This window comes from Theropithecus gelada, chromosome 3 (assembly GCF_003255815.1).
Source record: "Theropithecus gelada isolate Dixy chromosome 3, Tgel_1.0, whole genome shotgun sequence".
Lineage (NCBI taxonomy): Eukaryota > Metazoa > Chordata > Mammalia > Primates > Cercopithecidae > Theropithecus > Theropithecus gelada.
In genome coordinates, this window is record NC_037670.1 from 123,672,743 (window position 1) to 123,688,926 (window position 16,184).

The following is a 16,184-nucleotide window of genomic DNA, read 5'->3' on the forward strand; positions in this document are numbered from 1 at the left end:
ATTTTTAATAGATCCTACACTAAAAATTCATTTATACTGAATCCTGGTTTCTTCAAATGCAAAGTTAAAAAATACACATATACACACACACACATATATGTATGTAATATATATACATATGTATGTGTATATATGCCTATATGTATGTATTATATATGTATGTATTTATGTATTACATATACACGTACAATAATTTTGTTTTGTCTTTATTAGCTACCTTAATGATTTAGATAGAATAACAGCATCTGGGTATGTGCCAAATGAACAAGATGTTCTCCATTCTCGAGTGAAAACGACCGGAATCATTGAAACTCAATTCTCCTTTAAAGACTTGCACTTCAGGTATGATCAAATATCTTTTCTAACTGTGGACAGAAGTATGCATCAGGCTTAATATTCCCTCATGGAGAAAAGCTCTAGCCCATGTTCAGGTTCAATAATCCTTGGATGTACTCACTAGCTCCAGTTTACCTTCAGTACCACTGTCCTTTACTGTCCTCCTAAAGCCTCTCACCCCAACCTCTCATCCTGAGCCTCATCCCTCCTTCCAGGCTAAAATGCTTCTGGCTTGAGCAGGTGGGGGCTAGATTTTACTTTCCTCATTTTTAAAACTGGCACTGTACTTTGGAGAAAAAAAAGAAAATGTATTTAAATAATATACAAGAAATGGGTGCCAGGAATCCTATTTCCTTTGCCTTTCTATTTTCCTATTTGCTTGAAATATTCCTATTACATCTGTTTCCTTAATTTTAAAAAATGCAAATTACCAAGAAGAGAATTATTTGAATATGATACTATTTACTGCAATAACAAGGCATATTTTATAACCATGTTTTGAGTATGAAAATGAATCATGATTTTCATTGCTGTTATATTATCAAGAGCTTCCTAGAAATTCTACTGCAAAATCACTCATTTACTATACAAGAAATGGAAACCCATACTATAATGTTAGAAAATATCTCTTAATATTTAAATACCTTTTTGTATGGATTGTGCACAATATGGAATATTAAACATTAATAGCAGGTTCTAGTTGTATTGCTTAGTAATGACAAAAATCGATAAAAATATAACTAATAAGATTATTCATACATCAAATAATGACAATAATCTTAAAGAGTAAAAAACTGGAGATAGAGTGGCATGAATTATTCATATCCATTTGTGAGGAAAAAGAAAATGGTAATTAATCAACATCATAAATTTATTTTAGTAAGATAAAAGCTTCAAATATTTTAAAGTATGTGTTATATATAATGTCTAAGTAGAATACCTATTATGTAGATAGTATGTTTTCAACTAATACAGAAAAAAAACTCTTCAAAATTCCTATCTAAATTTTAGGCCTACAAATAGTTAATTTTCTGAAAGATGAGCCAAAGATTAAACCAGGGTAAAGGGACTGCACCGATTGGGATCAACATCCTGTCTTGGCAAACGCAGGAAAAGTTTGTCATCAGTCCTGGCTTCACTATTGTATAGTTCTTTTTGGCAACTACTTTTTCAGACTCCTCATCTTTGATCCAGTTTCTGGGTTTTCCTCTGGGGCCTTGAGTTCAGTTGTTTGTCCCCCTCTGTCCCTCCCACCCCAGTGAAAGCATTTTTGACACTGTCCCTTTTCTGTCTTACTCTCCTTTCTTTTCTCCAAATGTCTCACTGAAACAGACTAGAACTGAGTGTAGGCCTTGACCAAAGTTCCAATTCCAGATTATCTAATAATTAGCAGTAGGAGTGAAGAAGCACAGTTAACCTTTTCTTTACTTGCTTACCTAATGAGTTTGTTGTAAAGATTAGATGAAGTAAAGTCCTAGCACAGAGTTATAACTTGATGTAGCTTACCTTTCATAAGCCAGTACAACTCTCTGAGTCCTAGATTGTCTGGACCATAAACCGGTTTTGACAATTAATGCTACCTGTTGAATACCTAAAAGCTCAGCACCCGAGTCACGCCCCACAACACCAACCAATTTGCTATTGTCTCAAAAATGATCACTCTAAAAAATTATCTTGTTTATATATCTGTTCTTTAACATTTCAAGCGTTTGCACTTGCTAGTCTCTTTGCCTAAAGTGCTCTGCCCCCGAATCTGCAAGAAACATCTCCTTCTTATCATTAAGCTCCGAAATCAAATTCATCTCCTCATGGAGGTGTAACCATCTTATCTATGTACCATCCATGCTTATCGCTGTCACTATACACCCTGCAACATGCTAATAATTGTTTAACAGCAGGGTTTCTGAGGCAGTAAAGCAATGGAAGGCTTGCTGATTTGTAGCTCTTGATTTTTCTGGTGCAAATAACCCCACTATGGCCAATTTCAGTCAACCAAGGTGATGTCACTAAATGCAGAGTTGAGGAGAAATGCAGATAAACAGCTCTCACTAATTAAGCCAGGGTGAGCCATAGTCACTGCAATATTGATACATCACACTGCTTTCCTTTTTTTTAAGAAAAAATTATCAATATATGAGATTGCCTTGCTTCTGTATTACTTTTCTCTTTTTGTTTCTGTTTCTGTCTCATATGCCCCTGAGCTCCCGGATGCTAGGGGCCATGTCTATTTATAGCTGTACCTCCAGTGCTTATCATAGTGACTAGCACAGAGTAAGAATGCAGGGAATTTTTGCTGAATGAGTAAAGGCACTATGCCAAGCACTGTATGTACACAATCTTTATACTTACACAGTAGCATCATGAGCTGAGTATTGCCATCCATACTCAGGATAAGCAATCTTGGTTATCCTGAGGCTAACTGGATAGCCTCAAAAACTGGAGGCTAAACTGAGATAAAAGATTTCCCCTAAGGTCTTTCACAGAAGTGCTAGAGGTGGAATTAAAATGCATATCTTTCTGTCTTCAAAGACCACACTCCTTACACTGTATGGCACTAGTTAGTTGTTAGATAAATTGGGGTGAAAACCATTCTTTTTCTGTAGAGTGTTATTTTCAGTGTTGTTGATTTATAATCTCTTTCAGAGAGAAGGTGGAGGGAGGATAAAATGACAGCCTTTTGGGGAAATATCTTTTAAGTTGGAGGGTCCTGTGGTCCTTTATAAGTCAGTGCTTCTAAAAGCAGGGTACAAGACGACTGTCAAACACATAAACCCTCAGAAAATCATGGTCATTTTCTGAGACATCTATTTTACTCTGAACCAAGTAATATAAACAATCAAACTTTTGAAACAATTATGAATATGTGATGGTTAATAGTGTCAACTTAATTGGATTGAAGGATACAAAGTATTGATCCTGGGTGTGCCTGTGAGGGTGTTACCAAAGGAGATTAACATTTGAGTCAGTGAGCTGGGAAAGGCAGACCCACCCTTAATCAGGGTGGGCACAAGCTAACCGGCTGCCAGTGCGGTTAGAATATAGGCAAGCAAAAAAATGCGAAAAGATAGACTGGCCTAGCCTCCCAGCCTACATCTTTCTCCTGCGTCAGTGCCCCTCAGCTGGTACCGCCACCACATCAGCCGCCCTCCCAGAGATAGAAAGACGTAGGCTGGGAGGCTAGGCCAGCCTCTCTTTTCACATTTTTCTGCTTGCTTATATTCTAGCTGTGCTGGCAGCCAGTTAGCTTGTGCCCATCCAGATTAAGGGTGGGTCAGCCTTTCCCAGCTCACTGACTCAAATGTTCCTCTCCTTTGGCAACACCCTCACAGACACACCCAGGATCAATACCTTGTATCCTTCAATCCAGTCAAGTTGGCACTCAGTATTAATCATCACAGAGTAGAATATAACATTTGCATTAACGTTTCAAATAAAATATTACTTTTAAAATACATTTTTTTCTTACAATAGGACTCTTCAGTTTAGACCTCCAGACCCCCTTTGGTACATAGTCATTTTCCTCTGTCCTTTTGTAGTTTTGTGGTTTATCTTGTGAAGCACTATCTTAAGTCATATACGAAGGTGAGCTATTTTGCTTTCGCATATTATTGATCCTTATGAAGCAATGAGGAGGGTTTTGCTAACTCTCTATTACAGTATCAATGCCAAAATGTAAGGTGTTTGTGAACTGGATTGTGAAACCCGGCTAGAAATTATTTTGATATAATATTCTCTTGGCTGGGCATGGTGGCTCACACCTGTAATCCTAGCACTTTGAGAGGCAAAGGCAGGTGGATCACTTGAGGTCAGGAGTTCACACCAGCTTGGCCAACATGGTGAAACCCCATCTCTACTAAAAATACAAACATTAGCCGGGCATGGTGGCACGCTCCGGTAATCCCAGCTCTGCAGGAGGCTGAGGCAGGAGAATCACTTGAATTCAAAAGGCGGCAGTTGCAGTGAGCCAAGATGACATCACTGCACTCCAGCCTGGGTGACAGAGCAAGACTCTGTCTCAAAAAAAAGGAGAAAAAAAAAAGAACATTCTCTTTACTATGCAACTACCACCTCTTTGCTGTATACTAAAACAGGTTTCAAGATTTTTTGTTTTCTTAAGAGCGTTTGATTTTCCTCTAACTCAAGACAACGTTATTAAAGGCATTTTCAATGAGGAAGAGGTTAGAAGATACAGTACTTCCTTACTCCAGTGCAAGGAATTTTTCTAAAAACAAGTCTTTATTTAAACAATACAATTTGGAAATATTTAAATTTTGTTACAAAATATTTTAAAATATTTTTTTCTTGAGGAGCTATTTAAAATTATTTAAATACAGTTTTAAGTTTAGCTAGAGCAATTAAGATAGATTAATCCTTTAATCAATTCTCACCGTTAAATAGCTTTTCTTTCAAGTGCTACATAGGATAGTCCAAAAGTGCACAGGGTTTTGGAGTGTACAGTTCTGTAGTATTTCAAAATAGGATGCATAAAAGTAATGTACCTTCCAACTTTATTTCAGCAAGTACCCAGGTATTAAAATATATTACATTAGCATTGATTTGTATTCACATAGCATAAGACATCTTATGACTATTTAAAACCAAAGGCTCAATTTACATATTAAATTAGAGAACTCTAAACTTTTACATAGGAACACCAAAATGAAAAATTATCTCTGCCAATGTACTGGAACATAATTGTGTATCATCTAATTCAATGGCAATTACTGTAGAGTTCTTATCAAACCAGAACTGCAGCTGTCAAACTGATAAATTATCTTTATAGATATTAATATACTATGTAAGTGGAAAATGCAGAGCAAATGTAAGCCCTCCTATTGTTACAGAATAATTCCTCAGAACAAATAACTTAGACATGTATTTACAGGGATTTAGCAAACAATTACAGAGAAAAAACTTTCTCCCTAATTTTTCCATGATGGAAAAACAGAATTGAAAGGACCTGAAACTATATGGGAGCTAAGGAAAAAGGGTTAACAACTATTACAACACAGAACTTTAGATTTCATAAATTACCATAACTGTTTATAAGAATGTTTGAGCAGATCTATGATATAAAAGAAACTACAGTTTTCCTGAGATATGATGTTGAATTGTGTATATTGTGTTCATTTGTGTGGCATATGCATCATCTCAGATTACAAGTGAATCTGGCTGTCCACACAGCAGCTACATTTCAATTTGGCTTTGCTAGTCTTTATAAGATCTCATAGAGCAATAACTCATATATACTATATATTTGTTTCAGGCATGTTTATGATTCGTATTACCAAAATAATAAGTTATAAAATATGATGTCTAATTGATTCTAGTGACAGAACTTATTTTAATGGCTTTATGAATTACATTATTAAATAATCAGAGAATTATTTGAAGTTTCAAATGTACACACACACATTTAGTAGAAAGTATATAATGGCATTAATGATTCTGATGATTTGGAGACCTTGGCTCCCTTACAGTTATAAATCCTTTTGATTCTGATTTTTAATCGTGAGGATTTAAGAGATTTAGTAAGACATCTGTGCACATCTGTCCTGTCTGCAAGTATCTACCCTTCTCTATTTTCAAGACAAGGGAAAGATTGGTTAGACCATTTGCTATGGGTGTGTAGTGAAGACACAGATCCACCTGGTCTCATATGTAACCATGATGAGAAATTATAACAACTGTGATAGAGACTAACATCTTGAATAAATCCCATTCAATAGAATACCTTAAAATAAATTCCTACTCAGATTGGTTTTTATTTTTATGTAATCAAATACATAGTAGACAATGTCAGAAAGTGATTTTTCAAAGATAAGTACATGCTTATAGGATAAGCAAAGACATCTAACAAATTAGCTGCAGTAGCGTTGTTGATTTTTAGCTACTCTAGATTACATACTAATTTTACAAGAATTATAAGGGACAGATTATATTATAATCTATTCTGATATGAAATGTGAATAATCTCATGTGATCCAATATTTACCCAACTGTTTAACATAAACCATAAACCTCAAAGCTTTGCCAACCGCTTACTAAAACTATAAAACACAAATGTTTAGTCAACTGTTTAATATAAAGCCATAAAAATCTGATGGTTTGCCCTGTATTAATGCCTTGGGCAATTTAACAAATAATCAGTATTCAACTGTCACTTAAGAGCCTAGCCTATCAATTTTCAGCTACATCATAAATTTTAGTTATTGAAATTTTTTTAACTTTAAGAATTCCAACCAATGTCAGACTTAATAACAAAATACATATTATCCCTCCTTAAAAAAACTAAATTAAAAAGACCAAAAAATCCCACACAAAATCCCAAATGAGGACTGTAAGTTCCGTGTAACATCATGGTAGTTAAGATTTATTATTTTATTCAGGCAGTTAAGAGTATTCAAGCATGTCCATTTCCCTCATTAATAATCTCCTGTATTTGACCAATCCAAAACTCCAGGCAGCAAATATACATGTTTTTTCTGATTTTAATTTTGTCTCTCACAGAATGGTCACAATGAAGCTTTTTGTTTTGTTTTGATGTTTATACATAAGGGAGACTATTTCTTCAGCCAAAAAATATAAGCAATTACTTCACTTTGGGGATCTTCAAAATGTTTTCATAGGTAGTAATACTTTACAATTCCATAAAATAAGGACTAAATCAAAATTCAGGGGAAAAGCTAAAACTGAAGAGAGAAGTATGAAAAACAAATGACTACAATATTAGCAAAACAAAATGTCACTATTCTTAGAGCTAACATAGTGTCCAAGAGAATCAATACAAAAACAAAACTCCAGCTATTGGTCTGATTTGCTAATGAGCATTTCAGTTCAATAATAGCAGATGGCATTAGAGAAATGATCAATGCTCCCTGGACCTATGTCTCCTACGTCAATCTGCACACACACAAAAATATTGCTTATCAAATGAGTCATAAAATGAGAAGATTATATGCATTCAACCTAAGATAGACTTTCCATTTTATCTATATGAACAAAATGCTAAGACTGAGCAATCTTTGTCCTCTCTTCCTTGGGAGAAAGCTAAGCCAATTAAAACATGTTTATTAGAAGCTGCATGATACGCAGAAAGAGCACTAGGCTAAGGGTCATAGTGCACCAGTTCTATCCTTTACTAATTGTGAGTTTAGGAACAAACCACCTTAGCCTCTCAAAGGCCAGTTTCTTCACTTTGGTAAAGAAATGAGTGAATACTATTTTCCCTTCAAAGAATTGTTATGAGAAACAGAAAGCCATGGATTAGAATTTATTTTTCAGGGAGAGCACACAATTCCAATATGACTTTTATTCTACCGTAAGTTATTTTTCCTGCAATTGTTACTTATCACAGTTGTACGTATTTATCAGAAGAGGAGAATAGCTACCTCTTACACCTGTTAACACATCATTAGTAGGCTGCAAAGAAGCTGACTCATCAGAGAAAATTAAGGCATAGCCAATGAGTTTGTTGTTACTCTGATTTGCATCTCAGATGCTTCAGATGTTTCAGATTTGGGGAAAAACCATTTGAGGACATTATGTTGTAGAAAATAAATATGTAGGAAGTATATGAGGTTCCTTTTTCTTCCCCCTCCTGAGTAGTTCATGTCCCCCATAGAACCCACAAGTTAGAGTTCCCATATCTTAATAATTCCTACTATTATTTTTGTCATTAACCCCACACACACCAAAAACAAAACAAAACTATTAACATGAGAGAAATAAGATGATTTTGCTCTGAGATAAAATATTTGGTCACTATGCAGGAAATCTGAGCAATTACAAAGTCACCTTAAAGAGAGGAGTTTCTCAGACTTTTAAGATGTAAATATAATCTGAATATATAATCTAATTGAAAATGTGACTAAAAGAATACAAATATCAATTGGAATGAAACAGAAAGGCATAATTGGGCATAAAAGCAGGGAAAAGGAGACTACAAACAAAGGTTGACAAGACTAATGCAAGTTCTGCTTAGTGGAGAAAACTTACCAGAGGCATCCTAGAATTCAATTCCTACAGCACTGCCATCACTGCTGTGGAAACAGCACACTGGGCTCCCTTAGCACAAACATTCCATGACTCTTTGTCCTGGCTCCATGACTGGTTTGTCATTAAGCAAGGGAAAGGGAGATTTTTCCCCTGAGGTGGGGATTAGAGTGAAAGAGATTGGACTATGGAAATCCTTGCGAGTTAAAAAGTCCATGGGTGGGGTTAAGAAGGGTGGTTTCACTTTGAAAAGCCCACCAGGAGTTTAAACCTAGTAATGGATACTCTACCCTCAGGTCCCCCAAATCCGTAAGTTAATCATCATTGTTCAATCACAGCGTCACATTTCTTTGCCAAAAAATGATCCACAATATATTCATATATGACCAAATGGAGCATATATGTACTACATCTGAAACACATTAGGTGATTATCTTCATTAAAAGAAAAGAACGAAACCTCCCAGAGGAAGGGAGTTTAAATTTTTTGCCCAGTGACCTGTTTGACAACATAGAACTACTGCCCGGCCTGGGAGAAGGATAGACTGCACAGTGAAGATAATTTCCGTCCACTAGTGAGGGTTTGAGCGCTAACTGCAGGCACTAGTACTAGTTGTGCACCTCTGTTCTAAGTAAATAGACTTATATTTAGCAAGTTAACAACTTTCACAGCATAGCTGTCATAGCCACAGAACCTATTGAACCTATCATGGTGCCACATACATAGCAGCCTCAACAAATATTAGTTGAAATATAATTCTTAGGCAATTTGCTTAAGGGCTCCTCTGAAAAAACAAGAACGCTAAATGTACCTTCTTGTAAGTTCCTGAAGAGATTTAAATGAGTTAACTGCTGTAAGGTGCTTATATGCCCGACAAATAGTAAACTCTTATTTGGTGTGTTAAATTAAGATTAATCCATTACAACTGGTGATGTGGAACATGAACGTCATGATCTCAACGATTTCTATTTCCACCACATTTTATAGTTTAAATATAATTTATACTTTAAAAGTAATTTCAACAAAGAAATAAAACTCCAGTTTATGAAGTCTGAAAAAAAACTAAGGTATTTTGTGGATTAACAAAACAGTTGATGAACAATTTAAATGTCTGAATGCATATTTATCATCCTTGTTTCTGTAAGAAGTCATTTAATTTTTTAACATTAAATGCATTGGTCAATTTTCACATAATGTAACTGTAAAGTCAAAATTTGGTCCCCTTCCTCCATTTATTTTGCAAGCCTGAAACTGCAATTTGGTAATTAGTAGCACATACAATATTCTTTATAAACACCAAATTTAAATTTCCACACTATTAACTATTGAATGCTTAACCATTATCTTCAATATTGTGAGCAACTTCTCTTTTAGTCTACTGCTTAATGAAGTGATTTTGCATTGGTACATTATTTGGGGAATATTAGTTCTATATATCTTTACTGGGTTCATATATGAAATATGAAGTATAATATATTGTACTTTTGATTATTTTCAATAAGCAGATCGGTTGACATTTATTACTCCAAGTATAACTATTACCCTTGAAGTCCGTACAACTTGGATGCTTTTTGGTACTTAACACCTTGAGTTTAAACTGTTATGATAGCCCCATAATTTATTTCTTTGCTTCTTATCTCTTCCTCATTAAGTCCAACTTCTGGACTCAGATCAAAGTGATCTAACACAACAACAAACAGACAAAAAATGTCAATTCCCTATCTGAAAATCACCCATAGTCCTCTATGGTCTGTAATATTAAATCTTCATTTCTCATGTAACATGAAAGGACCAGTAAATCCACTGCTGGCTGATCATGTGAGGCTCACTCCTGAAGTCCTTTGCTCTTGCTGTTTCCTCTGTCACTTTTGCCTGTAACATTGTTTGCTCCAGATATCCAGTTGGCTTAACCCCTCATCTCCTTAGGTTTTTACACTTCTGTCATCTTCTACAGTTTCTGATCACTCCATTTCAAATGACAACCCACCCCCTACACTTCTTATATGGATATCTGAAGTCTATTTTCATATGGATATTTCCTATTAAGTCTATTTTCAGATATTCATGTAGGATATGAATCCACATCAGATATCCTATATGGATATCCGAAATCTATTTTGAAACATACACACCAATCACTATTACCACCACCACCAGTTTAAAAGCTTAAGGCTGAATCCTTGGTGCCTGGCATATAATAAGTGCTTAGTAATTATCTGTTGAATAAAAGATGAATAAGTGGATAAATGGATAATTATTAGACCATATAGCTCAGTGTTTTTACCTTATTCTTTATGTTCCCAAAACTATAAATAACTTGCTTACCCCAAGCATGCTATGTTCTATCATGCCTTGGTAACTTATACATATTTATAAAAAACATGTGTAAGTTATCAAGGCATGAGAGAACATAGCATGTTTGCTGTATTTCCTGCCTGTCTATTCAGTTAACATGGAATCTATTCATTTATTTAGCAAATATTTTTTGCATGCCTGTTATGTGTTGGGCATGGTGCCAGGAACTAGGAATACAGCAGTTACTAATACAGATAATGTTCCTGACCTCATGAGGCTGTTATTCTACTATGGGGATGATAGATATTGATGATTACCATAAAGGAAAGAAAGTGATGCTATAGAAGGTAAATGGAGGATTGAGAGAGGTACAATTTACATGGACGCTCCAGGAGGCTTCTTTGTGGAGGAGATACTGATGCTAAGACTTCATAGTTGAGAAAAAAAGCAGGCATGGAAGGAAGAAAGAAATCTTTGTCACAGGAAAAGGAAAGAGACTGTGTGCGAAAGCCCTGAGGCAGCAAACATTAAACAGTTCCTTTGATATAAACCTAACTTTTTGCTGCCTAGCTCCTAGTTTTTAAAATTGAGTCCTCTGTCCACAATGATCTCTCACCAAAATACACAAGTAGAGGAAGGGCTGAGTTTTCAAATACCTTCTCTAAGAGTCATGATCCCTCAGGCTAACTTAAGTCTTCCTGTATGCTCACATTTTACCTTGTACATTAGAATATTTTTAAATAATATTATAGTAACTTATTTGTTTTTTTCTCTACAAGACAGAACGTTCTTTGAAGATACAGACCATATCTTTTCATCTTTGTGCTAGTAGACCTAGCACAGTGTCTAGTACATAGAATGCAAAGAATAATTGTCTGAGTAAACAAATGAATGTAGAAAGATGTAAGAAAATAGGCAAGAATCATAGCATCAGAACTACAGTAACTTCCAATCTTCTTGCAGTTTCTTTTCATTCAAGAGAATATGTCTAAACTTTGATCAAAATCTTGTATGGCTAATGAATGTTTTACTAAAACTCGAAACTCTTTTAAATTTCCCAGTTTCCCAAAGTCAGTGTGTAAATCATTTTACTCTAGTTTGCATGGAGACATTTTTAAAAAACTGTTTTTTCTCTGTGGTCCTTGAGCAGCCATTTGACCAAATACATTTTATTTTTTAATCAATAATAAGTCAAAGGAATACCTTTTGAATATATGGGATCACCCATTTATACCTCTAAATGTTAACCTCAATGCACATTTTGGAGGATATTTGTAAGATTTATTATTCATTTGATGTTTTCTTAAAGGATGTTTGATGTAGGTGGACAGAGATCTGAGAGAAAGAAGTGGATTCACTGCTTTGAAGGAGTTACATGCATTATATTTTGCGCTGCACTTAGTGCCTATGACATGGTCCTCGTGGAAGATGAAGAAGTGGTAAGTCTAAAAGAAAAACAAAGCCAGGGTTAAAAGTAATCTTTGTGCTTTTCAGTAGTACTACCACATTGCCCAACTCCTGAAGGTTTGCCAAAGATTTATGTTAGTTCTACATCCTTGTTCACGATGCTCAACATTCACATTTTGCAAATAATAATCCTACCCATTCTCATTTCTGATACCTAACAGAATAGAATGCATGAAAGTCTTCACCTGTTCAACAGTATCTGTAATCACAAGTATTTTTCAACAACCTCCATTGTCCTGTTCCTCAACAAAAAAGATATCTTTCAAGAAAAGGTAACCAAGGTGCATCTTAGTATCTGCTTTCCAGAATATACCGGTAAGATTCTTTTCTTTTAGTTTCATAGTAATATATTTTTGTATAAACATATATTTCCTATCTGGATCTTGGCATTTAACACTTATGAGGATGAAGTTTATGATCATTTTTGAGTCATCTTTATGATCCAAACTGGAAAAAAAAAACACCTTACAATAAAGAAGAACCCTCTCTACATTGTCTACATTAAAGTAAAACCCTAATAAAATAAACTGGAAGGGGTTAGATGGACCAGGGTTGCTAGTCTATAGAATTTATCAAATGACATTGGAACCTGAATTGTCTTCAAAATTGTAACAGGAATGCAAATCTTATTCCAAATTGACATTTTTGATGTATTTCCTACTGAAACCTTGTAATGCTATAGTAAATCTCAGAGGCCCTTCAATGTCTGAGTTGTTTCTAGAGATATAGCGTGAATGAATTTGAGAATGAATAATGACATCTTCATTTTTTTCTGGTTTTCTTGGATCCTGGAATTTTAGTGCTAATCCTGTTAGTCAGCGATTGTAAATGTGAAATCCCACAGAACGGCTGTTTCTCCTTCAGAAAGAGTTTTTTTCTTTTTTTGTAAATAGTTGGATGTTCCATTGGTAATAAAATTACATTAAAAAAATTTATTTTTTTGAGATGGAGTCTCGCTCTGTCGCTTAGGCTGTAGCCTTTGCCTCCTGGGTTCAAATGATTCTCTTGCTTCAGCCTCCCGAGTAGCTGGGACCACTGGTGCACGCCACCATGCCCAGTTAATTTTCATATTTTCAGTAGTGATGGGGTTTCACCATGTTTGCCAAGGCTGGTCTCGAACTCTTGACCTCAAGTGATCTGTCCACCTTGGCCTACCAAAGTGCTGGGATTACAGGTGTGAACCATTGCACCTAGCCATTTTTATGATTTAAACAAAATACAAATCCAGTTTTACCACTTAGGTATGTAAGACTGCCCAGATGTTACTAGGAGCATGGCATTCTGTCAAAACAAATACTTATATTGGTCAATCTACAATTAGGGCTTATATCTTTTTTCTATAATTATAAATATTTATAATATATCATACATTTATCATGTGATTAAATGTATTTTTCATATTACAAATAATCAAATACATTGAATATTACTAATTAATATAAACTCATAATTAAAGGTTTTATATTATATAATATAATAGGACTTATTTCTTAGAGCAGTTTCTAGTTTATAGAGAAATGAAATGTTTCAACAGAAAGTATGAAGAGTTCCCACGTACTTTCTTTCTCATCCCCTCCTACAGTTTCTCTATTTAGAGAACTGCTTTGGTGTGGTACCATTTGTTAAAATTGATGAATTATATTGATGAATTGATATTAACACATCTTACATTATTAACTAAAGTCCACTTTTTTTTTTTTTTTTTTTCTTGAGACAGAGTCTTACTGTGTCGCCCAGGTTGGAGTACAGTGGCGCGATCTCAGCTCCCTGCTACATCTGCCTCCTGGGCTCAAGCTATTCTTCTGCCTCAGCCTCCCAACTAGCTGAGACTACAGGCGCCCACCATCATGCCTGGCTAATTTTTGTATTTTTAGTAGAGACGGGATTTCACCATGTTGACCAGACTGGTCTTGAACTCCTGACCTCAGATGATCCACCCACCCTCCCAAAGTGTTAGGATTACAGGTGTGAGCCACCGTGCCCGACCAAGTCCATCATTTAATTAGGGTTCACTCTTTTTGTCACACAGTTCTGTGTGTTTTGCCAAATGCAGGTCATGTATCCAGCATTACAGTATTATACAGAACAGCTTCACTGCCTTAAAAATTCCCTGTGTTCCCCCATTCATGGCTCCTCCCTCCTCACACTCCTGGCAATCACTGATCTTTTTATTGTTTCTATTCTTTTGCCTTTTCCAGAATGTAATATAACTGGAATCATATAACATGTAGCATTTTCTTACCATCTTTTTTCACTTAGCAATATGCATTTAAGTTTCCTCCATGTCTTTTTATGGATTGATATCTAATTTTTTTTTATTTCTAAATTAATATTCTGTTCCTTAAATGAACCACAGTTTATCCTTCCAGCTACAGAAGGACATCTTGGTTCCTCCCAATTTTTGGCAATTATGGAAAAAGATGCTATAAACATCCATGTGCAGGCTTCTGTGTAGACATAAGTTTCTAGGTAAATGCCTAAAAGTGTGATTGCTGGATTGCATGGTAAGACTATGTTTAGCTTTGTAAGAAACTGCCAAATTGCCTTTCAAAGTGACTGCACTATTTTGCATTTCCACAAGCAATTAACTCCTATAACTCCATGCACTTACCAGCATTTGGTATTGCCAGTGTTTTGGATTTTAGCCATGTTATATGGCTTCAAAGCTTGTTCCTCATGGAATTTTGCTTCCAGTTACAATAAAGTAGGAAACAAAGATTTATTTCTTTAGAAAGTTTTTATGCTACTGCTCTATCCTGTGTCAAGTCCCCATAAAGCATATTCTGTTATAAAGCCCATCAACAGGTCATTTTTAGTTGTCGTGTATTTTTTAGCCTACTTGTTTTATGTCTGCCTTTTCTCAACTGATTCATTGTACATCCTGCTATTGGACTAAAGTTTCTCAAGCAGGGCCTTCATCGTACTACTGCTATATAACACATCAGTCAAGAGTACCTCTATAGCCTTTTATATCTCATCCTAACTCCTGTTTTGTTAGTAACATAGTCTATAATGTAGCCCATAACATCTATTCTACTTGATTTCCTACAATTCCTCTACAAAAATCTTTCATTTCTATCAAAGTAGATTCTTCAAAGCTCAATCTGTTTCCTGACCCTACCCTCAAGTCTAGCGGTGCAATTCTCACTTTCACTTTTTTGCTTTCCCTTACTTTTCTCTGTTGTAGGTACCTCTCAAAGTCCAGCTCAAATACCATCTCCTTCTGTACCCTAGTCATCTACCTTTTCCATTCGTTTTCTCTTTTAGTGTGTATAAAAACACCCACACCCATACCCACAAACACACACACAGTATTTAATGTATATGTAAGTTTGTATCACTCACTTTGTTTTAGAAATATTTTGGGATTTCTTCTGTATTGTGAGCTTTTTTGATGCAAAGTTTACCTTTTAGCCACTGGGAGCTCCCAATGGGGTGAGCATAGTTCCCAGCACCCTGATAATTGAACCTTGCCTTTATGATTTTGCAATACTTAGTATATCAGAGTAAAATCCTAAAACTTACTGATATTATTTATAGCCTATTCTTTGTAACATATGATTAATCTTTACCTCTTTAAATATTTTGTTTAACAAGGGCCAAATACATTTGAAGATGCAGGAAACTACATCAAGAACCAGTTTCTAGACCTGAATTTAAAAAAAGAAGATAAGGAAATTTATTCCCACATGACCTGTGCTACTGATACCCAAAATGTCAAGTTTGTGTTTGATGCAGTTACAGATATAATAATCAAAGAGAATCTAAAAGACTGTGGGCTTTTCTAATCAACCATTTTCTCTTCCACTCTTACTCATGTATGCTTTTCAAAATATAAAAGAAAAGGTGCTGTGTGATGTGTTTAGTTTGAATAGACAGTAACTTATTTAGATATATAACTAGCATTGTAAAGCAAAAAGTTTTCCCACAAAAAGGTTTATGTATTATCATCTGTATCTGGATAAGTTTAAATTTCTTTGGAACATGGGGAATGGGAGGGCCTTCGATGTCCCTATATCTAAAAACTGATATGTTTTGGTAACTGTAAGAGTACATATCAATGACACTGAATTTTCTTGGAAATAAACTTC

The 16,184-nt window shown here is 35.1% G+C and overlaps 1 protein-coding gene across 1 annotated transcript in view; it reads left to right on the top strand.

Moving 5' to 3' along the window:
* The window catches only part of GNAT3 (G protein subunit alpha transducin 3), a 55,994-nt gene extending 40,077 nt beyond the window's left edge, over positions 1-15,917 (top strand). The window contains exons 5-8 of the mRNA XM_025380163.1: positions 214-342; positions 11,936-12,065; positions 12,255-12,408; positions 15,691-15,917. Coding sequence (XP_025235948.1) covers positions 214-342; positions 11,936-12,065; positions 12,255-12,408; positions 15,691-15,881 — 604 coding nt within the window. The 3' untranslated portion in view covers positions 15,882-15,917. The remainder of the gene's footprint in view (positions 1-213; positions 343-11,935; positions 12,066-12,254; positions 12,409-15,690) is intronic.
* Positions 15,918-16,184: the final 267 nt, after the last annotated feature.